The 24,291-nt window shown below is 42.0% G+C and overlaps 1 protein-coding gene across 4 annotated transcripts in view; it reads right to left on the bottom strand.

Annotated features, from left to right (window-relative positions):
* Window positions 1-15,096: 15,096 nt before the first annotated feature.
* wars1 (tryptophanyl-tRNA synthetase 1) overlaps window positions 15,097-24,291 on the bottom strand; it is a 29,072-nt gene continuing 19,877 nt past the window's right edge. For all 4 annotated transcript variants that reach the window (XM_084310060.1, XM_084310059.1, XM_084310061.1 and 1 more), the window contains 5 exons: window positions 22,986-23,086; window positions 21,877-21,989; window positions 21,201-21,374; window positions 16,871-17,011; window positions 15,097-15,820 (listed from right to left, as the gene is read on the bottom strand). In XM_084310060.1, the coding sequence (XP_084166186.1) occupies window positions 15,662-15,820; window positions 16,871-17,011; window positions 21,201-21,374; window positions 21,877-21,989; window positions 22,986-23,086 (688 nt within the window). In that variant the 3' untranslated portion in view covers window positions 15,097-15,661. The remainder of the gene's footprint in view (window positions 15,821-16,870; window positions 17,012-21,200; window positions 21,375-21,876; window positions 21,990-22,985; window positions 23,087-24,291) is intronic.

Here is a 24,291-nt window from a genome sequence, read left to right as displayed (position 1 = left end):
TGTTAACATTGCATTTTCTATGGGGACTGCCCAGATCCCTCTCATGGACCTGGACCTCACTTTAAAAAACTCTAATCTAGTTCTTCAGTATTCGTCTCTAATTACTCAAAAATTGCGTATTTCTGTGTAAAAAAAAAGAAAAAAAGGGCCCTCCACCCCCCCTGGGCTAAAGGCCCCAATGTTTTCTAACCCTAAAAACGCCCCTGCTTACACCCCGAGGTGCAGGCCAGTAGGGAATATGAATTGAATCACAGTCATAATGACTTGTTCTTTCGTATCATTTCCCCCGGAACATATCCCCTCCTCTATAATAAGGTCTTCCTCTCTTCCATCTCTCACGCGTTCTGCCACCTCCTTCTCATCTCCTCCTTTATAAAAGACTGCGACACTCAGACCCCCCCCCCCCCCCCAGCTCTCAAGTCTATCTCCTTCCGCTTCGACACCTCCTTGGCTGCTGCTCATTGCCTTCCACACGGGAACAAATGCTGTTGCTGCACACAAGGACAGACATACACTACATGATTTTGGACCCAGTGTAGCCCTGGTTAGTCATTCCCAAAAAACACAGGAAAAACCAAAGAAAATGCCAGGATTTAGATAGATATCAGAATGCTTCCCTCTGCCAATCATCCAGGCCAAGAACAGCCTAGAATGAGCTCAGCAACAGATGCCACTTCACACTAATGTCCTTCAGATGGAATTAATTAATTCACCTGCCATCCACATCACTCTCTCTCCATCCCTCTCTCTCACACTGAATTTATTCTGCCTCTATCAATTCTCTCTCTCTCTCTCTCTCTGAGGACCTACTGTAGAAGGAATAAACAGTGGGCGAAGCTAGATGGGAACACACACTTACAGTAGACACATACAGTACACACACACACATAGTACACACACATACTGTACACACACATACAGTACACACATGTAACGTACACACTAGGGGTGTAACGGTACACAAAAACCACGGTACGGTACGTACCTCGGTTTTGAAGTCAAGGTTCGGTACGGTTTTCGGTACAGTGGGGGAAAGTTTGGCTTTCCATGTTCCACTCAGGGGTGATGTAGTGTGCAGTAACTAATTGTACTTGTAGGGCTGTCAACGAATATTCTATATTGAAATTAATAATCGACTTGTAAAAAAATTAAAATTATAATAACAATTATATTAGATTGTGAAAGAAACAGCCCCCGGTGGGCGGTCGTTAGTGGTTAACATACCGTTGTATTCGTTCGGTACACTACACAGCCGTTCGGTACGGTACGGTACACACTGAAACTTGTTCGGTTCTGTACGGATACGTGTACCTTTACACCCCTAGTACACACACATACAGTACACATACTGAGAGAGAAACGCATGTAATGTCATGATGACATTGCTCCAAATGAATTTGTTGGGAGATTAATGGGGTGCATTTCACCTGTGCATAGCCATGTGGCTGTGCAGGCCAATACATGATCCACAAGACTTTCCACATGAGGGACAGGAGTAGACGGCACTGGAGAGGGGGGACCCTGCAGCACACTGGTGGCCTGCTCCTGAAGGTGAGTGGTCCCCTGGTGGCAGGTGGAGTTCCAGGTGTATTCTCCACTCTGTGGCCTGCTCCTGAAGGTGAGTGGTCCCCTGGTGGCAGGTGGAGTTCCAGGTGTATTCTCCACTCTGTGGCCTGCTCCTGAAGGTGAGTGGTCCCCTGGTGGCAGGTGGAGTTCCAGGTGTATTCTCCACTCTGTGGCCTGCTCCTGAAGGTGAGTGGTCCCCTGGTGGCAGGTGGAGTTCCAGGTGTATTCTCCACTCTGTGGCCTGCTCCTGAAGGTGAGTGGTCCCCTGGTGGCAGGTGGAGTTCCAGGTGTATTCTCCACTCTGTGGCCTGCTCCTGAAGGTGAGTGGTCCCCTGGTGGCAGGTGGAGTTCCAGGTGTATTCTCCACTATGTGGCCTGCTCCTGAAGGTGAGTGGTCCCCTGGTGGCAGGTGGAGTTCCAGGTGTATTCTCCACTCTGTGGCCTGCTCCTGAAGGTGAGTGGTCCCCTGGTGGCAGGTGGAGTTCCAGGTGTATTCTCCACTCTGTGGCCTGTTCCTGAAGGTGAGTGGTCCCCTGGTGGCAGGTGGAGTTCCAGGTGTATTCTCCACTCTGTGGCCTGCTCCTGACGGTGAGTGGTCCCCTGGTGGCAGGTGGAGTTCCAGGTGTATTCTCCACTCTGTGGCCTGCTCCTGAAGGTGAGTGGTCACCTGGTGGCAGGTGGAGTTCCAGGTGTATTCTCCACTCTGTGGCCTGCTCCTGAAGGTGAGTGGTCCCCTGGTGGCAGGTGGAGTTCCAGGTGTATTCTCCACTCTGTGGCCTGCTCCTGAAGGTGAGTGGTCACCTGGTGGCAGGTGGAGTTCCAGGTGTATTCTCCACTCTGTGGCCTGCTCCTGAAGGTGAGTGGTCCCCTGGTGGCAGGTGGAGTTCCAGGTGTATTCTCCACTCTGTGGCCTGCTCCTGAAGGTAAGTGGTCCCCTGGTGGCAGGTGGAGTTCCAGGTGTATTCTCCACTCTGTGGCCTGCTCCTGACGGTGAGTGGTCACCTGGTGGCAGGTGGAGTTCCAGGTGTATTCTCCACTATGTGGCCTGCTCCTGAAGGTGAGTGGTCCCCTGGTGGCAGGTGGAGTTCCAGGTGTATTCTCCACTCTGTGGCCTGCTCCTGAAGGTGAGTGGTCCTCTGGTGGCAGATGCACGGATATGTCCCAAAAGTTTGCACCTGGTTTGATTGATTGATTGAACATTTTATTAACAGATTGCAGAATGGGTACAATACAGTACGGCTCAATACACACAATTGTTAAGGGGATGCAGACCATGACAGGGTCCCCCATTTTCAATTCACCATAACATTTATGACATACAGATATACAGTACTGATACATCCAGACATACATGACATACAAATATACAGTACTGTTTATTTACAGACAGAGTTTCTAAAAGAGAATATATACATTTGAGGGGGAAGAAACTGTACATTGGAGGGGGTTTGGACATTTACCTGGTATGAATCAAAAGGTCATGTAGCACCTGTTATGAATCAGAAAGTTTTGTTGCACCTGTTGTGAATTATAAGGTTTTTTTGCACCTGGTTTGAATCAAAAGGTTTTGTTACACCTGGTATGAATCAAAAGGTTTTGTTGCACCTGGTATGAATCAAAACGTTTTGTTTTGAGTTGAGTGAATCAGTTATTTGTACAATCTCAAGTGTCCCAGCTCCCAGGTCTATCTCTGATTTCAGAGCAGAGACACTCCTATGCAGAGCTCTCTACGCCTGTACATACGCCTTTTGTGACGCCTAGATGTCCTGAATGAAATGATCTTTGTCTCCATTTGAATTACTGTCAGGATAAGACTTTTATGAAGCCGAGCCTGCATAATGCTAGGAAATGCATGTATTATTTAATCTAAAGCATCCCTCTGCTCATACATGATTTGTTACACACTGGTAAGCAAGCCTTACCATTTTCAGATTGATTTAACCCTCCGGGCACCTTTGTCGCAATTCTGGTCAAATAGCCTTTTTTCCACGTGTTTGTGGATAGCGTTGGCTATATTTTATGTATATGCCAGGAAAGTAGCTCAGTATCACATCTTTGAGTCACATTACAATAATCCATGTCACACGGACGGACCCCCCCCCCGGTTATCACCTCTCGGATATCCTCTGGACTGAACAATTTAGTTAGGCACATCGCAACAACACCCCACTTAGGGTGCAACACCGGTAAGTAAAACACATAGGGCTAGATCCACAAAGAATGGATTGCACGGTGCTAAATGCACCCTTACTTACAATTCATTAACATCGTTCTTCCATCTCAGAAATATAGCAAAAGTACGACCATTTATTAATCAGAACGATGCTGAGAAGCTAATTCATGCATTCATATCTAGCCGGTTAGACTACTGTAATGCACTTTTCACAGGTCTCCCTAAGAAAACCACAGAGAGGCTTCAGCTAATCCAAAACTCTGCAGCCCGACTGCTAACTAGAACCAAAAGGAGAGAGCACATTAGTCCAGTCTTAGCCGCTTTACACTGGCTTCCTGTAACATTTAGAATTGACTTTAAGGTCCTTCTCCTTACATACAAAGCTCTAAATGGACAGGGACCTAGCTACATCGCCAACACTCTAATAAATTACACACCAGCAAGAACACTGCGATCATCAGCTGCTGGACTACTAGAGGCTCCCAGAAGCAGTCAAAAGAGGATCGGTAATGCAGCCTTTATCAACTATGCCCCAAAACTATGGAACAAACTACCCCAAAACATCAGGGAAGCCAACTCGCTAGACATCTTTAAAAGACAGCTTAAAACCTCTTTAAAATCTCTTTGCTCAGGCATTTCACTGATAGATATCTGCTACCACCTAGTGGCAAGAGGAAACATCAGGGATATCCTGACACAACTTGTATTTATTCTTACCCTGCCTACTCTTTTACACTGCCTATCAAATTCATGTGTCGGTTATTGCACTTTTTACTTCTTACTGATGACTATTTTTAAACTGAATCATTTTAAACTATTCTTATTATTTGCTAGATCCAAATGTGAAACACTGTGATTATTTGTTCATGAATTACAGGAGTATTACTGAATAGAGAGCCTATTAGGATGCTAGATCCTAATGTGAAACACTGTGATTTGCCATATCTTGCTATGCTCGCTCATGCCTGTATTTTTTATGTCCGTCGGTTATTGCACTTTTTACTTCTTACTGATGACTATTTTTAAACTGAATCATTTTAAACTATTTTTATTATTTGCTAGATCCAAATGTGAAACACTGTGCAATAAGTCCCACTATTTAGTATGGGTTCGAGTCCCTGTGATCTAATATCACTAAAGTTACAGTGTGGGTTCGAGTCCCTGTGATCTAGTAACACTAAAGTTACAGTGTGGGTTCGAGTCCCTGTGATCTAGTATCACTAAAGTTACAGTGTGGGTTCGAGTCCCTGTGATCTAGTATCACTAAAGTTACAGTGTGGGTTCGAGTCCCTGTGATCTAGTATCACTAAAGTTACAGTGTGGGTTCGAGTCCCTGTGTGGGTTCGAGTCCCTGTGATCTAGTATCACTAAAGTTGCAGAAGTATGTTGGGAATTACAGGAGTATTACTGAATAGAGAGCCTATTAGGATGCTAGATCCTAATGTGAAACACTATGATTTGCCATATCTTGCTATGCTCGCTCATGCCTGTATTTTTTATGTCCGTTCTATTTTATAATTTTTTTTTTACTATTTTTAAACTGAATCATTTTAAACTATTTTTACTATTTGTGTTACTGAAAACTGTAAGCGGAGAACCTATTGGGATGCTAGATCCTAATGTGAAACACTGTGATTCTACCTGTCTATCTTTTTATGCTCGCTTATGCCTGTATTTTTTACTGTTGTGAAGCACTTTGAACTGCAACCTCTGTATGAAAAGTGCTATACAAATAAAGTTATTATTATTATTATGAATTGAAAATGGGGGACCCTGATGTAAACAAGACGAAAGTCTTTCTCTGGTCTGCATCCCCTTAACAATTGTGTGTATTGAGCCATACTGTATTGTACCCATTCTGCAATCTGTTAATACAATTTTCATTCAATCAATCACTGTGCATTTTATTAACAGATTGCAGAATGGGTACAATGCAGTATGGCTCAATACACACAATTGTACACAATATGGCCAGGAGCCATACCAGCTGGCCGGGTTGGTAGACCGCGCCTGGTCCGCTCGGAGGCTTGGAGCAGGGCTTGGCGCATCTTCCACCAGATCTGGCGACAGCGTAGGTGTGCTCACGTGGACGGAACTGCCACTTCCATCTCCTGCTTGGGAAACATGGGAAGCTGGTAACTGAGAGAACATTGGAAGGGTGATAAACCAGTAGCCGAGTTAACAAGGGAATTGTGCGAATACTCAACCCATGACAGGTACTGGCTCCACGAAGCCGGGCTACTCGTGGTGACACAGTGGAGGGCCGTCTCCAGGCACTGGTTGGTGCGCTTCGCCTGCCCATTGGTCTGGGGGTGTACTTGATGGACCCTTCTCTCCTGGCAAATTTTTACTGGGACAACCCCAACGCCCTCGGACAGTCGCCAGTGGCTCCTCTACGGACATGCAGCGCGGGCAGCGGCGCACCGGCATGCAATCAGCCATTGACACACCTGCCGTTGATGAGGGACTTGTGCTGCAAGAACCAGTCTGACCTTCAACACATTGCCAGAACGTAATTAGAACTATAAGTCGTAGAGATATATTGCTTGCTCTTCTTTCCCCATGTATTCCCAAGAAACTGTCTGACCTCGTTTGGTCTTCCCTCTCAAGATTCCATGGACGCTCGCTTGTGTTTCACCACCTTGACTCTGGCTCCTCTGGCTCCACTCACTCCCGCGGACGGGCCGCCCGGTTATCACCTCTCCCTTGCCCCTCGGATATCCTCTGGACTGGACAATTTAGTTAGGCGCACGCACATCGCTCAACAGCCCACTTAGCATTTACTTTATAATAAACGTGCCCACAGGCTTCTTGCTTACAACTGTCTCAGAGTCACCTACTTGGGTCCCATATTGCTCAGCGTAACAATGACACCAGTATTTATAAACTACCAGCCACCTCTTGAGATGTATAGCACCCATCTGGTTTAATAACATTCACACTAGAGAAAACAGGATAGTGATGATGCATTACATGGTGTGAATTTCATGGTGTGAAAGTCCTTTAGGCCAGAGCTTTTAACACGTTTGCTCTTGGAGACCAGTAAACGGCTGTCTTTTTGTCTTGGGGGCATGCAAGCAATAATATTACCACCTTCAGGAAGCACTTCAAACTAATACGAATACTTAAAACTAGGGATGTCCGATATTATCGGCCTACCGATATTGGCATTAAACTGTAATATCGGAAATTCTCGGTTTTCACATTTATTTAACCTTTATTCACCCAGGCAAGCAAATAAGAACAAATTCTTATTTTATTTATTGTCAAAAGTATGCATAATGTTGTGTTAATTCCACGACAAGAGATATGTAATGTTAATTACCTGAAATTATTCAGTTTTTTTGGGGGGGGGGGAAACCCTGCATATATCGGTATCGGTTGATATCGGAATCGGAAATTAAGAGTTGGACAATATCGGTATATCGGTAAAAAAGACAATATCGAACATCCCTACTTAAAACGAATACTCTACACCAAATAACCAGTCCAGGGACTAGTGATGAGACAGATTAAATTGGTCAATATCTGGCATGTTGAAATAATCACCATCAGCTGATAACCGCTCCCACGTGGCTGATTAATATGTTAGCTCTCCCTTTGTGTCAATTGAAAATACATAATTTTTTATTTTATTTCTAGTTTCAATCAATTTATTGAGTTTGATACATTTGATGTAAAATAATCAGTGCAGACGTACTAAAGAAAATAGAATTGTTTTGTCCCATTTGTTAATATTAAATTGTATTTGATCAGATGCTAAATTATCATATCAGCCATCCCTGCTCTCTAAATATCGGTATTGGCGTCGGCCATTGAAAAACCCATATCGGTCGACCACTAGCAGGTACCACCCACTCAGTATCATCCCAGGGACCAGCAGTTTGATAGCAAAGCAAAAGATAGAAACAACCAATTGTTTGTTTGTGGTTGTGGCCGCTGACATCCTAGTATGAGGTCATGCTGGCTACTCCTGTGGTGATATATCCATTATTGATCTGCTCCCTGGAGCTGCTTGTGTGTTTAATAGGCTGCCCAAGCTATTATCCCTGGGCTTTATTGGCAGAATTGACAGGCACGTCGAGAGGGGAAGTGCAAACCACAGCAAGGCATCATGGGAATACGGTGACCTAAGAGATGTGGACGCCACGGTGGCTTCAAAACAATGTCTTTAATGATGACTCAATTCTGTTGGGACTCTCTCAGGCTGTTTGCTGTAGGCCACAGAAAATAACAACATTACTACAGTGTCTGAGGATTGCATTGAAGCCTCTGGATAAAAACATTAGCAAGTAGAAAGCAGGAAACAAATCCACTGTGTTGAAACTATTTTTACAGTCTCTTTAATCAGTAGAACATAAAAAAGAGTGTCAGAGAGAGAGAGACTATTGAAAACTTTTGTTTAGACTATTGAACATTGAACACAATACTGAACTTCTCTATGAAATCGTGTTATCTTTTCAAATGTGAGCCATCTCAGTTTTTTTAATACTATTTAAATTCCAGTTGGACAGATGAACAGCATAGGCCTAACTAGGCAATGAAATTATCCTTTTTTTGGTACCATGGCACACTATGTCAAAATAAATTCCAAGCGACGGCATCAAATCAACGATTGTTTGCAAATGTAATTTGCACAAGTTGCAAATTGGACATGACCCACAGTTTATTTGCTTGGAGGAACAGCTAGTTCAGGGGTCAGCAACCTTTACTATCAAAAGAGCCATTTGCCCCCCTCCCACAAAATAAAATTCATCTGGAGCCGCAAAACCAATTTACCCTTAAAATGAAGATAACACAGTGTATAACGTTTTACACTGTAGGTATACTATACTGTAATGTGTACTATATGTGTGCACTGAAATGTGTACTATATGTATCTACTATGTATGTAAAAAAGAAAAAAAAATCAAATTAAACGTAAGTCTTCAGGGGTATGGCCCGACAAGCCTAGTGCTTCTCCCTAGCCCTTTTCTGACAATTGGACAATGCTGCAATAGCAGCTGGTAAAACTTTGATTTATGAAATGACCGTTGTTATGTGTCCAAAGCCCGAAATAAAAAATAACTGAACTTAACTGATATATAGTTATCCCCAAGCATACCCCACATTTAGCATAAAACGCCTGACGATTGCATACCCAAAGTAATTTGCGATTTATTATACTTTATACTTATAGCGCAGTAAGCGCACAGTTTGTTGTATTAATGGAATTATAAAACAAAAATAAATGTTTTGACATTTTATTGCCGTTTTTACCTGTTATAACAAAGGAAAACCTCAAACTCTTATGAAGAGGAGAAAAAAGACTGGCATGTGTAGACCTACTTTTAAATAAAACACAGAAAAGGAGACAAAACACTGGCGTCTGTAGACCTACAGTACTTTGAAATAAAACCCTGAACTATGCAGGTATATTTGAGTCCTTCCCTTATTTGTCGAAAAATTTTCAAATAAAAAGTAGTCCACTTTGAAAAAAGACTGGCATCTGTAGACCTACTTTGAAATAAAACACAGAACTACTGTATGCAGCTCTATTTGAGTCCTTCCCTTATTTGTGGAAAATTTATTAAATAAAAAGTAAATTTCTTGTTCGCAAATTAATCTGTCCACACTGAATTAAACCCTCTATTTTCCTCTGACTTTATTTTTTTTGGATTTATCCATGGTTAGCTTACTGGGGGGGTCGGAAACTCAAGATTAGCCACTTGCAGACGGCAGGGAGAGGCGCGGGGTGTGACGTATATTTCAGTTGATGAAATATTTTAGTCGACGAAATATTTGTTCATTTCAGTGCCACAGTATGACCTCAATCTCCAAAATAAAAAAAATCACTTTATTTTTTTTTAAAGTAACAGGGTGAATGAATGAATGAACACTTTATTTAACAGATTGCAGAATGGGTACAATACAGTACGGCTCAATACATACAATTGTTAAGGGGATGCAGACCTGAGAAAGACTTTTGTCTTGTTTCCATCAGGGTCCCCCATTTTCAATTCATATAGACATTTATGACATACACAACATACATGACATTTATGGCATAGGGACATATAGGTATTTAGTACTGATACATTTGTGACATAAACGGTATTCAAATATACAGTACTGTTACCCCTAGATCCTGACAGAGTATATACATATGATGGGGAGGGGACTGTACATTAGGAGGGGGTGGGGGTTTTGGGCATTTACGGTGGCCAGTTTCGAATTGCAGCCTCCCGTAGGTGCTCTTTAAGAGCGGTTTTGAATGTGGGTAGGGATTCACATTCCTTTACAGCTTTGGGTAGGGCGTTCCACATTGTTGTGGCATAATTGCGAAACGTGTTTAGTCCCTTGTTTGAGCCGAATCTGGGTTTAACATGATTTGTTGAGCTTCCTCTGGTGTAGTGGTTGTGGTATTCACTGACATTTGGGAAGTATTTTGACATGTACATGGGTACCCCGGTCGTATAGTGTATCTTGTAGACCAGGCCCATTGCAAGTTGCTGTACTCGGTCGTCTACTCTAAGCCATCCTAGGTTGTCAAACGCTAACTAGCATGTCCTATATGCTCTGTAAATACTAATGTACAGATACCGAGATGGCACACCATGTACCTGTTTATTGCACTGTTTTATTGGATTCTATTAATATGTTGTACCACTGTATTTTTATTGGATTCTATTATATGTTGTACCACTGTATTGCACATCGTCGCGGGCAAGACCAGCCGCATTTCATTGTATACCTGTATGCCGTGACAATTAAAACTCTTGAATCTTGAATCTTGAATCAAAGTGGGCAGGGGTAAGGTGGGCTCTGGGGTTCAGGTCAAGTAGTAGTCTGACCAGTTTGTTTTGTGATGTTTGTAATTTTGTTTTAAGCGCCTTTGAGGTGCTTTGGTACCATGAGGTGCACGCATAGTCGTAGTACCCCTGAATGAGTGCTCCTGCCAGAGTCCTCAGGGTATTCTTGTAGGGAGCCACAGCAGAATGGCTAAAGAGCCGCCGACCCCTGAGCTAGTTGTATTAAAAGCACATTGAATTGACTTTTAATGAACTGAACATTATAATGTTGTTTGGAACAGATTTTCACACCTGAGAACCTGTGCCGTGGCACATCAATGAGTCTCACCACTCCAGTTGAGAGTCATGTCATCTTTCTGAACAGAATCCTTCATTAAAATACAGATTCAGATCTGGACAGACACATTTCACATGCATTTATACAGTGGTAGGTATAAAAGGGAAACCCTTTCAATACCACACTACAGAAGGTTAACCTTTCACTACCACTACAGATGGTTAACCGTATGTAGTGTGGTAGTGAAAGGTTAACCTTCTGTAGTGTGGTAGTGAAAGGGTTAAGAGGAGGAGGCAGTTTCTGATGCAAGGCATGAAGAGTTCAGCTCGTTCAACAGAGAGGTTCAACGTTCACCATGGGGGATTTACCTCAATAGTCTGTCATATTTGTCAGTGTCAGACTGTTGGAATTTATATTCTACTGTGTCCTTGTACCTTCCCTGCTCTCCGTAGGTTGTAGTTTGACATTTTGTACGGGTATATGACACCTGAGAGCCTACACACTCAGGGTGTCTTTTGCCATTGCCACTGTTGTGGACTGGATTGCCTTTTTGCCATTGCCACAGTGATTGTGTGGACTAATATTGTGTTGGCCTTATTGCCACCGTTGTGTGGTAGCTTCAGTGTTTTGTCTTACTGGTGTACCAGGTAAGATTGAGTGTGTCTCGTGGCACTGTTAGTTTTGTAATAGCCTTGATTGCTTCCGTTTGTTGTGCTGGGTGGTTTCCCAGTTTTTTATTGAGTGTGTCCTGTGACACTTTATTACTTGTTTGTTTAGTGTGTACCTCTTTGCTTAGTGTTGTTTGGTCTTATTGTATATCTGTTTGTTCTCCCTTACCTTATCCCTATTGTGTGTGTTCATGGGTTTCATTCCCCTTTATGCAATAAATATAATTTACTTTTGAAAACGCTTTTCCTCCTACTGGAACCTGTGCTAAATGCACTTACTGGATGGGTTGGCTTCACAACAATTCGGTTCAGGTACCTTTATATTATTATTATTAGACCTTTGTATGTGACACAAACATTCTGTGGGTCCACAAAATCAGTATCCCATTCATTGTCTATGGAGCAGCTCCAGACTTTATACCTGATGACATCACACATTGACTCTTCTCAAGAGTAGTTCATGTTCACTGAACTTTTTGGTCCATGGAAATAACATATTGACATTGTTAATTTGGGTGGTCTTCCCCTTTAACACATTGGGTGCCACGCCCCTTTGCCCAGATAACCCCTTCCGTGCCAGCGCTTTAGTCAATGGGAGGTCCGGGATATTAGCGAACGCTTAAACTATATCTTAAATTATGGCTATGGGTCTAAAACACCCCTCGCTTATCAATGACTTGCTTGCAGTCAACATGGACGAAACGGAATTGTTTTTTCATTGGTACATTTCCGTTTTATACCGTTTTGAATAAGAGTATAGTTTCGGAGAGTTCTAGTAATTTCAGAGAAATTCCGCGATAATATCCCTTTAGTGGAATACACAAAACACGTTGCTGATTTATGAATAATTTTCAAATAAACGCTAGATTATCGATAGTATATGTGTACTTATGCACGCTAGAGAAGCGGGCTGAAAAATCTATTATCCATGACCTGGTCAGCACTAACGTCATACACGCACACACACACACAGACACGTTGTGATCGCTATGAAAAAAACATCCGATTAACCCAATACTGGTAAAATAGAGTCCTTACCTCACATCAGATGTTCTGCAAAAAGATTAATCCAAATCCTGATCGCCATTCCAAATATTGATCGTGTTTATTGATCCAACGTTATAGTCCGAAACACATAATCGACGCTGCTCTGAGGGTCCTCAGTCAATCTGGTAACACGATACTGCTTGCCAGAGATGGGAAAACCCTGGACCGGACTTTTTTCTGATGCACATGGCCACCCAATCCAATCCAATGATGTGCATTACCATCCGGGAGACGATAGGCGGCGGTATTAGCCCTTTTCGAGCTCAGACCCATTCACAATGATAACGTCAGGCTGGATGGATGAAAAATGAATGGATATCGCTAATAAAAGAAATAACGATTAAAAAACGAGAACTCGTCATTGGCACTCAACGCATGGCGAGTTAGCACGACTAATCTCGTCGTTGGCACTCAAAGTGTTAAGCTGAACACATGTCATCAAGAGACAAATCCTAGAACTGCTCCATAGGCAATGAATAGCGGAACTCCTAGCACACAGTAATTTGAATGTAGCCTAATCCACTAAACCCACCAGGCACGGGCGCAAGCACTCGCGGGTTTCGTGCGAGAACAGCGCGCGTGGCCATCCACACCAAGTCCAACTTCAGAGCAGTCGAAAGCGCATGGAGGAAGGCACATTTACATTGGAACAGCTGTAAATGCCTAGTCTATATGCGAAGTCAGTCCCCGTTTGAATATTTATTTTAAGATTTCCAGTTCCAGTGTTCTATTGTCCATTTTGCATGTATAACCAGTTATTATATAATTAATTAGAATGTTAGTTCATTTTAGAATGATGAAATCAGTGTGACTGTACTCCTGAAAAAGTATAGTATGGTGTATTTGTATTGGGAAAGATAGACACATTAGCTGGTTGAACATCTATATGTGTGGTAATAATGCAGATATTGAGTGTATTTCTGTGAAAACGTCCGTGGTGCACGCCTCTGAATCCAACCAAAGCGATTGAATTTGCTTCCCGACGCGCCCGCCCGCACGCGGCCGGTGTGAACAGCGATGCCTGTTAACATGGGAGCGAAAGTGAAGCGCTGATCACCCGCCCGCCTCACACCTTGCGCCCGCGCCTGGTGGGTTTTGTGCGTAATAGTTCAAACAATGAGCCCACAAAGTCACATCATGATATCGCAAATTCAAGTCTTAATGCTCCGATTCCAGCATAGGGAGTGTTTACAGATACTGACTTAAAGGTGCTAAAGATAACATTCAGCCACTAGATGTTGCACTAGGGCACCAGCATATCATTTATCCAATCAGGTGCATTCCATGTGGGGAATTGTGAAGTAGGGAGGGGATACATGCCAGCAACATATAAACAATTCATTTAGGACTTGCAAAAAAAATTCTAATAAAGTATATTAACAGTATATTAAAATTACTCTACATAAACATGTTATCTATAGCACATATAACTGTCCAATATCACTGGAATAACACAATGTAGGCAGATTCTGTTTTAGGGTGGATTTACCCTACAAGGAAATCGGATGCATTGTGTGATTAACACATTCAGCGCCAACCCAGATGATAGTTGGGTTAACTCGCCATCGCTTGAGCGCCAATCACGAGTATAGTCAGGTTTTAATCGTTATTTCTTTTATTAGCGATATCTATTAATTTTCATCCATCCAACCTGATGTTATCGTTGGGAATGGGTCTGAGCTCGCAAAAGGGCAAATACCGCCGCCTATCATCTCCCGGATGGTATTGCACATCATTGGATTGGATTGGCTGGGGATGTGCACCAAAAATAAAAAAAACTCTGGTCCGGGTTTTCCTTCTCGGGCATGCAGTATCGTTGTACCACGTTGACTGGGGGGACTAGGAGCAGCGTGGATTATGTGTTTTGGACTATAACGTTGGATCAATGGACGCGATCAATATTTGGAATGGCGATCAGGAATTGGATTAATCTTTTTGCAGAACATCAGATGTGATGTAAGGAATCTATGTTACCAGTCTTGGGTTAATCAGATGTTCCTTTCACCGCCATCGGAGCTAGTGTGTGTGTGTGCATGCCGTTGGCGCTGAGCAAGGCACGGATAAGCGATTTTTCAGCCCGCTTTTGTATTGTGCATAAGGACACATATACTATCGATAATCTAGCATTTATTTGAAAACTATTCATAAATCAGCCGAAAAATTACAAAGTGTTTTGTGTATTCCACTAAAGGGCTATTATCGCGTCTTTCTCTGGAATTACTAGAAATCACCAAAACTATAATCGTATTCAAAATAGTATAAAACGGAAATGTAGAGATGAAAAAACAATCCGTTTTGTACATGTTGACTGCAAGCAAGTCGTTGATAAGCGACGGGTGTATTAGACCCATAGCCATAATTTTAGATATATTTTAAGCACTCGCAAATATCCCCGTCCTCCCATTGATTAAAGCGCTGGCGTGCTAGCCCTAATTTGGTCATATAGGCCCGGCGCTGAATGCCATCACATGGATTCTCTGTTGAGCTTAAAAGCTTGTAAAAAAGACATATGGTTACTTCTACACAAACATTGGTTTAGTGTTTATAATAAAACAAAAATATATATTGTTTGTATATAAAGGGTTTAATCGTTATAAAAGCATAAGACAAGCCCACCATTGTTTTATTCATCCAATTCATCTTATTTGTCTAAGCAGAAACCAGAATTAAGTCTCCCTTAATAGTTCATGCTTAGTGAAGTAGATGTGAAGCTGTGGTTATTTGTCATTCAGCAGATTCTGAATGAGATTTTCTTCTGATTTAAACTTCATTCATACCTGGACTAATTTGAGGCCCAGGAGGAGGATCAACCTGTGTCCCAGGGACAGACCCGCAGAGACAAACAGAAAAGCTCAGTTTTATACACAAGTTAAATTATGTCTCCTGGCAGCAAGCAGCATGTGGAATGCCATGCTTTTAGTCTGACGTGGAGGTGGACATCCCGGCTTTAGTCAGGAACGTGTTGTTTGTTTTCAAGTCATGATAGGATTTGTACTCCTTTGGACATATTCCATTCAAAAGCAGGATTCAAACCGTTGCTTGCATGGAAATTCACCTATCACAAACCCCGCCCCCTTTTCTTCAGGAGGGCGGGGTTTGAAATAGGTCAATTGTAACACATGATAAATCTGCCACAGTTCTAGAAGTTAACATCTAGAGGCCTGGGGGTCATGAACTGTTTCACCAGCTCCTCTGTGACTTGTTTGCGTCTCTCCTGGTGCTCAGCGATTATTGGCTGCAGAGTCTCTATCAGAAGCTTTTTCAGATCACCGGTTAACAAGGCCCCACTGCTGTAGTCCTGTGTAGGAGGATGGGAGAGGGATGTAGGAGGAGGGGGGGGGGAGAGAGAGGGATGTAGGAGGAGGGGGGGAGGGATGTAGGAGGGGGGGAGAGAGGGGTGTAGGAGGGGGGGGGTGTAGAGGGAGGGGGAGAGAGAGGGATGTAGGAGGAGGGCGGTGATGTAGGAGGAGAGAGAGGGATGTAGGAGGGGGGGAGAGAGAGGGATGGCACACATGAGTGTAGAACATGGTAAAATAGAGGATGGAGAGATGGAAAGGAGAGAGAAAGTTAAAGATGAGGGGAGGGGGGTAGAGAATTAAAGAAGTAAGACAAATTAAATGGGACAATTTTACAAACAGATTAAATAAACAAATCACATTTTCTCCTTCAAAATGTTTTACATCGTTTTTTCCTAGTTAATTTTCTTCTGGCTCATTTTGTGTTCTCATCACTCATCTCTTTTTGTTCTTCTTCATGCTCTTAAAAGGGTCACATCACCGGGAAACAACAGCAATTTATTTAGGCTTTTTATTACGGCTCTAAAATGTTTTGCACACATTCATTTAGGTTGACAGTTATTGAGAGTAAATGAGTTTCAATATGGCCACCACCAGTGATGTCATCGGGGGAATTGAATCCTTGTGTTGTGTTAATTACACCTCAATGGAATGATAAGGTAACAGTCCCTATAAGACAAGGTATTTCGAACGTATGTTTCATCTACAGTACATAATTGAATTGTGCTGTACTTAACACAACACAAGGATTCAATGTGCCCGATGGCATCACAGGTGGCCATATTCAAACATTCAACAAACAACAAATATACTCCCAGTAACTGTCGAACTAAATCAATGTGTGCAAAACGGTTTAGAGATTATGTGTGAGATTATGTGCAAAATAAATTCGTTGTTTTCCTGTGAAGTGCCCCTTCAAGTGATCTTCTCCACATTTCTATTCTATTCTATTCATTGCCATGTAGCACTGCTGACAATGATGCCATTTCCCCCTTGGGGATAATTTATCTTTATCCTTTCTTATCTGATCCCTCATTGCCCCTCTCTCCCACCTGTCTGATCTTCTCCAGCTGTTCGTCATCCTCCAGGAAGAAGGTCAGGTACATGAAGGCGACGTCTACATCCGGGTTGCCACCGTACTTCCTGTGGTCCTCCACCGTATCTCTCCCTCCCGAGAACGCATGCTTATTCACCTGGGAGTCACGACACAAGAGGCAGGGTGATTAGGCATGTCAAATTATAGCTTATTAATAATAAAAGGAACAGTAGCTGTCGGTATCTGTTGATCTTATGTTAATGTGTGTGTGTATCCACCTCAGCCATAACTTACAGTTCTGATCTGATTTGGATGAAACATTGGACAAATATTGAGGTTGTTTATGTGCAATAGGTCAAATCAAATCAAATGTATTTGTAAGGCCTGACAACACATGTTAACACTTTCAGAGCCCAAGCTTAATCTTGATTTACCGCTTGAATGCCCACCATCCACTTCAATGTTAGCGTTAATAAGGCCTAATCTATGTTTTAAATTATGGCTATGTGTCTAATCTGCCCGTCGCTTATCAATGACTTGTTTTCCAGTCAACATTGTCGAAGCGGATTGTTTTTTTATCGGTTCATTTTTGTTTTATAGCATTTTGAAAAGCCCTCGTTTTCAAGGAAAATATAAATATTCCATGATAATCGCCCTTTTCTGGAATATTCTAGAATACACAAAAACGTTGTAATTTTTCGGCCTATTTATGAATCGTTTTCAAATAAACTTGTAAAATAGATTCCTTACCTCAGATCAGATGTTCTCCAAAAAGATCATTCCAATTCCTGATCGCCATTCCAAAAATCGATCGCGTTTATTGAGCCAGCGCTACATACTGTACATATGTATTCCACGCTGTTCTGAGGCCCCACAATGAATCCGATCGGCTCGGGTTACATGCCTGAGAAGTAAAATGTGGATTCCGGATTTTTCTTTTCTCATCCATTTTCATTGAGTCCATTCCAAAAGGGTGCATTACCATCTGGGAGACGATAGGGGGCGATTTTTTTCACCTCTGAGCTCCTACAGGGGCTGCATACCAACGGGAGACTCGGTTGATGAAATATTAATTCAGATTGCTAATAAAAAAATTTAACGACAATTGTCGTCGTGGGCATTCAGGCATTGGGCTGATAAAACGTCGTATCACGTTTTGGGCATTGAAAGTGTTAATGTCCCCATGGGCCGTACACGTCTTCTTTAAAGAAGTCAAGAAGAACCATCACAATAAATCAAGAACAAAACAAAAAACACCATGAAATCCAAAATAAAATGTAAAATAAATAAATGCAACACTCCCAGACATACCCCACGTGAAGGCAGTGTTAATTTCGTCAGCTATTTCTTATTTTAGTCATGTGTCAAATGCTCTTTTTCGTTTATCATATTTAGGCACCTTTATCTATTTTTCGTTTAGTCAACTACAGGTCTGAGCATTTTAGTCTTAGTCTTTTTCGTTTAGTCTCGATTTAGTCTTTTTCTTTTAGTCTCGCCACTCAGTTACAGTCTCATAAATTGGCGTGAGCTTTTTCTAAACAAAAACAAGCTAATGTTAGTGCTAGCTGGTTAGACTTATGTAAGCTATTTAACTCATTCAGCGCCGGAGCTTAATCCGCGAGATGGCGCTAGAACGCCACCGCTTTAATCAATGGGGGGACTGCGAGATTTCCGAGTGCTTCAAATATATCTTAAATTATAGCTATGGGTCTAATACACACGTCGATTATCAGTGAGTTGCTTCCAGTCAACATGTACAAAACGGATAGTTTTTTCATCTGTACATTTCCGTTTTATACCGTTTTGAATATGAGTATAGTTTGTGATTTCTAGTAATCCCAGGAAAAGACGCGATGATAGCCCTTTAGTGGAATACACAAAACACGTAATTTTTCGCCTGATTATCTAATCATCCTGAAATCATCATTATTATCCTTCCTCGTGCAAGCATACAATGTGGTTTAGACCGGCGCCCCCCCCCCCCCGCCCCCCCCCCCCTCCCTCCTGCCACCAATGGCACACAGCCACACATACACACAGAGACAGCGTCAATCGGGGTAGAAATAAATATCAGATCAACAATCAAATTTATATATAGTGTTCTTACCTTGTATCTGATGTAATGCAAAAGAAATAATCCAATTATCTGATCGCCATTCCAAATACTGCTCGTGGAGGTCCGTACCACATTATCGACCGTTACACACTGACGGGCGGGCGGGGTTACTGTTGGCATGCATCGTTGTTGAGGCCTACTTCGCCGGAGTATTTAAACCCCGCCCGCACGGCTCAGATCGTCCCAGAAAAGAAACAACACCATTCCCAATGGGGTGCAATACCAGCTGGAAGGCGTAGGCGGCGGTATTTGCCCTTTTGCGAGCTCAGACCCATTCCCAACGATAACATCAGGCTGGATGGATGAAAATGAATGGATATCGCTAATAAAAGAAATAACGATTAAAACCCGACTATACTCGGGTCTGGCGCTGAACGGTCGGCGAGTTAACCTGACTATCATCGTGACTGGCGCTGAATGAGTTAATGTGTTCTATGTTATTATTGATGCTTGATTGATTGATTGATTGAAAAGTTTATTAACAGATTGCAGAATGGGTACAGTACAGTACAGCTCAATACATACAATTGTTAAGGGGATGCAGACCAGAGAAAGACTTTCGCCTTGTTTACATCAGGGTCCCCCATTTTCAATTCATCATAACATATATGACATACATGACATACAGATAGACAGTACTGCTACATCTATACATTTATGACATATCAGATTTGCAAATACAGTACTGTTTGTGATACAAAAAGTGTCCAGAAAAAGAGTGTATATACATTTGACGTAGAAACTGTACATTGGAGGAGGTTGGGTGGGTGGGGTGGGGTTGGGTGGGTGGGGGCTGTACATTGGAGGTGGGGGGGGGGGGTTGGGTAGGGGGACGACGACGACACTGTACATTGGAATACTGACAAAGCCATATTTGGTAATTTACTGTACAACTGGGTTAGGACATTTGTAGGGGCCAGTTTCGAACTACAGTCTCCCGTAGGTGTTCTTTGAGAGTGTTTTTGAAAGTGGGTAGTGATTCACATTCCTTTACAGCTTTGGGTAGGGCGTTCCACATTGATGTGGCATAATTGCGAAACGTGTTTAGTCCCTTGTTTGAGCCGAATCTGGGTTTAACATGATTTGTGGAGCTCCCTCTGGTGTTGTGATCGTGGTATTCACTGACCTTTGGGAAGTATTTTGACATGTACAGTACATGGGTACCTTGGTCGCGTAGTGTATCTTGTAGACCAGGCCCATTGCAAGTTGCTGTACTCTGTCGTCTACTCTAAGCCATCCTAGGTTGTCAAAGTGGGCAGGGGTGAGGTGGGTTCTAGGAGTCAGGTCAAGCAGTAGTCTGACTAGCTTGTTTTGAGATGTTTGTAATTTGTTTTTTAGTGCCTTTGAGGTGCTTTGGTACCATGAGGTGCAAGCATAGTTGTAGTACCCTTGAATGAGTGCTCCTGCCAGAGTCTTCAGGGTATTCTTGTTTACCAGAGAGGAGATCCGGTACAAGAATCTAGTTTGTTGGTTGACTTTTTTTATTACATTGGATGCCATTTTGTCACATGGTATTTGCTGATGGTATTAGGTGGAGTTGCAGGGCATGCACCTGACAGGTCCGTTGTTGTGTTGTGGAGTGAAAAGAGGAAGAAACCCGTTATTTTGATGATCAGATATCACTTCTCCTGTGATTTAATTTTACTATAGTTTGAAAGTATAGGCGGGCTATTCCCCGTTTACATTGGTGGTAGCGGTGGGATTGTTTCCTGCATTAGTGTCCAGCATGAGAAGTAGAGGAAATGCGAGAATGAATTAGAGATGATTTGATATCTAGCTAGTTGCTAATGCTAACAGTAACCATTGTTCCATTAAACCCATGCCGTGTGCAGTTACTGCTATCTAGAATGCTGGCTAAGAACAAATAACGCGAGTGAGGAAATTAATCAAAGCGCTTGCGCTGCACACAGGAAACAGAAATGCTGCACTAATAATAACATTAATTATTCAAAAAGTTATAATAATTTTGTCTCGTCTTAAAATGAAGTGATTTCGGCAAGATTTTATTTTGTAAACTACATTCTGTGTCGTCGTTTGTAGTCAACGATATTGAATTAATTATTTAGTCATGTTAATGTCACATGATCTACATTAACGTGACATCTCATCTCGTTGTAGTCAGGGGAAAAAGCTTCGTTGACTAAATTAACACTGCTCGTGGCAACGGTAACTAAGGGAGGGCGGGTTACAGGGAAAGAGTGAACTACAGCTAATCTACATCTCCGGTCACCTTGTTCTTGATTTGCTTGGGCGTGTCCGTGAGGAAGATGGAGGAGTTGGCGTCGCTGGCGCTCATCTTGGTCTGGGCCCCCTGCAGGGCGGGGAAGAAGGTGGAGTGCAGCAGGGCCGGCTTGGTATAGCCAATCCTGGGGGCCACGTCACGGGTCATCCTAAAGTAAGGGTCCTGGGTGGGACGGATAAAAGGGCGCGTGTCAGGTTTAACATAACAATGACGAAATATCAGTGACAAATGTAGGGGCTGACAACATTGGAGAAACGTTTGGTTAGATATTCAGATGAATCTCCCGACGTTCTCTCAATAGTCTAAAATGTTCCTTTCTGTTCCTGTACAATCGATACATTTCAAATGCGAACCTGCTTTGTGTGGCTTCATTGCAATGTTTATATTATTGAAGTATTGAATAATATTGGATGTATGGATATACAAAAATACTTATTTCTCTTCGTATTAAATAGTGGGTTCACATGCAAAACTATTTAGTATATACAGTTTCAACTTGAAAACAAAAAACAAACATGAACCAGCATTCTAGACTACATTTGATTTTCTGTCAGTTGTTGATATATTCTAGCTGTTTCCTAGCAACACATCAAACGTTCCATTGAAACCGTCTACGTATGCATTTTGCGTGCCGTTACATCATATTCTAGAGCAGTCTCTTCACCTGGTCTATGGCACAGGGGATGAGACACGGTACGTCCTTCCTGCCTTTGAAGATCTGAGGGAAGGAGGTACTGAAGGACGGCGCTGCCTGAATGGCTGGGAAGCTGATCTTTCCTGGATAGGGAACAAGACGTAAATCCAACTGTCAGTGACTTCCATTAACTTTATTATAAATAGTATATGACAAGTAATATCTAGGGTTGGGAAGGTTCCATTTGACATATATTCCGTCACAGATTACAGAGTACCTGCTTAGAATTTGAATTCAACCCTTGCACTGAAGAACCATATAACTCTGTTAATAATTTTTTTTATGTATTTGCAGTCAATACAATGATAGTATGAATGTGATACATCACAAGAACGAACTCAACCTCTACTGTCTTTTAACTATGAATGAACATAACACTTCAACTTAATGTCTTTAGATAATACAATTTAGAAAATAGAGTGATATGGTTCTTCGTCTGTGGTACTGGATCACTCTAACATACTGTAGTAGTAACCTGATTATATTTAATTACTATTTTGCCTCTTAAATGTACATAATTGGAGGATAAAACTGACAACCCATTTCAATTTACAGACTGTCATTCATTTGAATAATGTTATTATCATAATCCACAATCATGATTAACGTTATTTCAAGTGGTGTATAATGACAATTGTGTCTTTAATATCACCATCAGAATGCCTTTTCCACTTTCAAACATGCTTCTGAGCAATTCAACAAGTAATGACTAGTGTTTCAATAATACCTGTAATCCCTTTACAGAGTTTATCGATGACAAGTTTCCAAATTCTGCTATTTAATTGCTGTGATCCAGTCACATGTAATTTGTTACTACCAAACCCTAACATCAGGCAAACGTCTCTAAAAAACAGTATGAGGAAATACTTTGCTGTTGCAACACGGTATGCAAAACCATTTCTAAGCTACGAGTGCAACACATAGTTCCCTAACAATCCTATTATAAAATGAGAAATGACCTACAACTGATTTGCCACTTCATTAAAAATACTCCCCTTCCTCTTTCCTAAGCAGAATCAATTTCTTATTGCAGAATAATGCAACCTTTTTTCCAGGAAAGTTGTGGACCTCTGTCTTACCGATGCAGTCACTGTCTGTGAATCCAAAGATGCCTTTAACTTGGTTGAAAGTCACATGCTTCTGGACTTTGACTACATTCCTGTAGAATTCAGGGGATGAACTGAGGAGAAAAAGAGAAATTAAAAACAACAAAAAATTGTACATGGCATTCCATTGAGCCCGGTTATTCGCCAAAAGCCGATTGAGTTTCCATCTGTCTGGCCTAAAGATGGAGAACGGTGGCAGATCTGATGGAACACTGTGCTGCCTCGGCAGCGTCCCGTCTGCAAATCATTTCAAACAAAGGCAGTTTTGTCGGTCAGTACGTTTAAGGGTACCGACCGAATTACACTGGTACTACTTTTTTTTTTTAAAGGGGAACTATCTTATAAATGGCCTTTGAGTGTTTAGCATTGTTTCCTAGCTATGTGAACTTATATTAATATGATCTATGTCTCAAAATTCTCATATTGGCGCATTCTTCCAATTCTCCTCTCACAATATTCACCCTCACTGAACTGAGTCATTTGAAAATGTGCGCGATTTGTGATGTCAGAGAGACACCGCTGCATGATAATGGAGAGGTGCAGGATGAGCTGCACACAGTTCTGTACCCACTCCACACAGTCAGTTCAAAACGGCTCGAGATCTTGAGGTAGAAAAATGCTGTTTTTGAGGACTTGATTAGAAATACAAAACAATGAATAAAAAAAATATATATATTACAGAGGTGTTCCATAGACTCACAGGAATTGTGTAAAAGTGCCCAAATAGTGAAAGAAATAGTAAAATAGTTCCCCTTTAACTCTTCTTAAAAGGAACCAAAGGGGCTACACACTCATATTTCAACCCAAATCAATTTACATGTTTAGTATAAGAGTGTAATATTCTGAATTTACAACTAGTTTCACTCATCCAAGATGGCAACAGGAATGAAAAACTCCTGTCTTCAGTGAAAAACGTATGTTCAAAATAAATAATGTTCAAATCGAGACGTTTGTACCTTATTTATTTACAAATGCATTTGTTTTTAAATTTTTGTTATTACAGAGAGAGTAAAGTACCGAAAAAAGGTAGCGTTGGGTACTAGACTAGTACCAAATACCAGGTTCTGGTACTGGTTCAAATGTGAACGGTACCAAACCCTACTTCCAATTAGCGCTGAACTGAAGGAACCCAATGGGTCAGTGAAACAAAACCCAGGTGGATGAAAACCCTTCTAATGGGCAGCGTATGGAGGAGGGTGGAGTTTAGTGTTCAGGGCAGCGTGTGGAGGAGGGTGGAGTTTAGTGTTCAAGGCAGCGTGTGGAGGAGGGTGGAGTTTAG

Source organism: Notolepis coatsorum (genome assembly GCF_963971535.1).
Source record: "Notolepis coatsorum genome assembly, chromosome: 3".
NCBI lineage: Eukaryota > Metazoa > Chordata > Actinopteri > Aulopiformes > Paralepididae > Notolepis > Notolepis coatsorum.
This window is presented reverse-complemented; position numbering and strand designations above follow the sequence as displayed.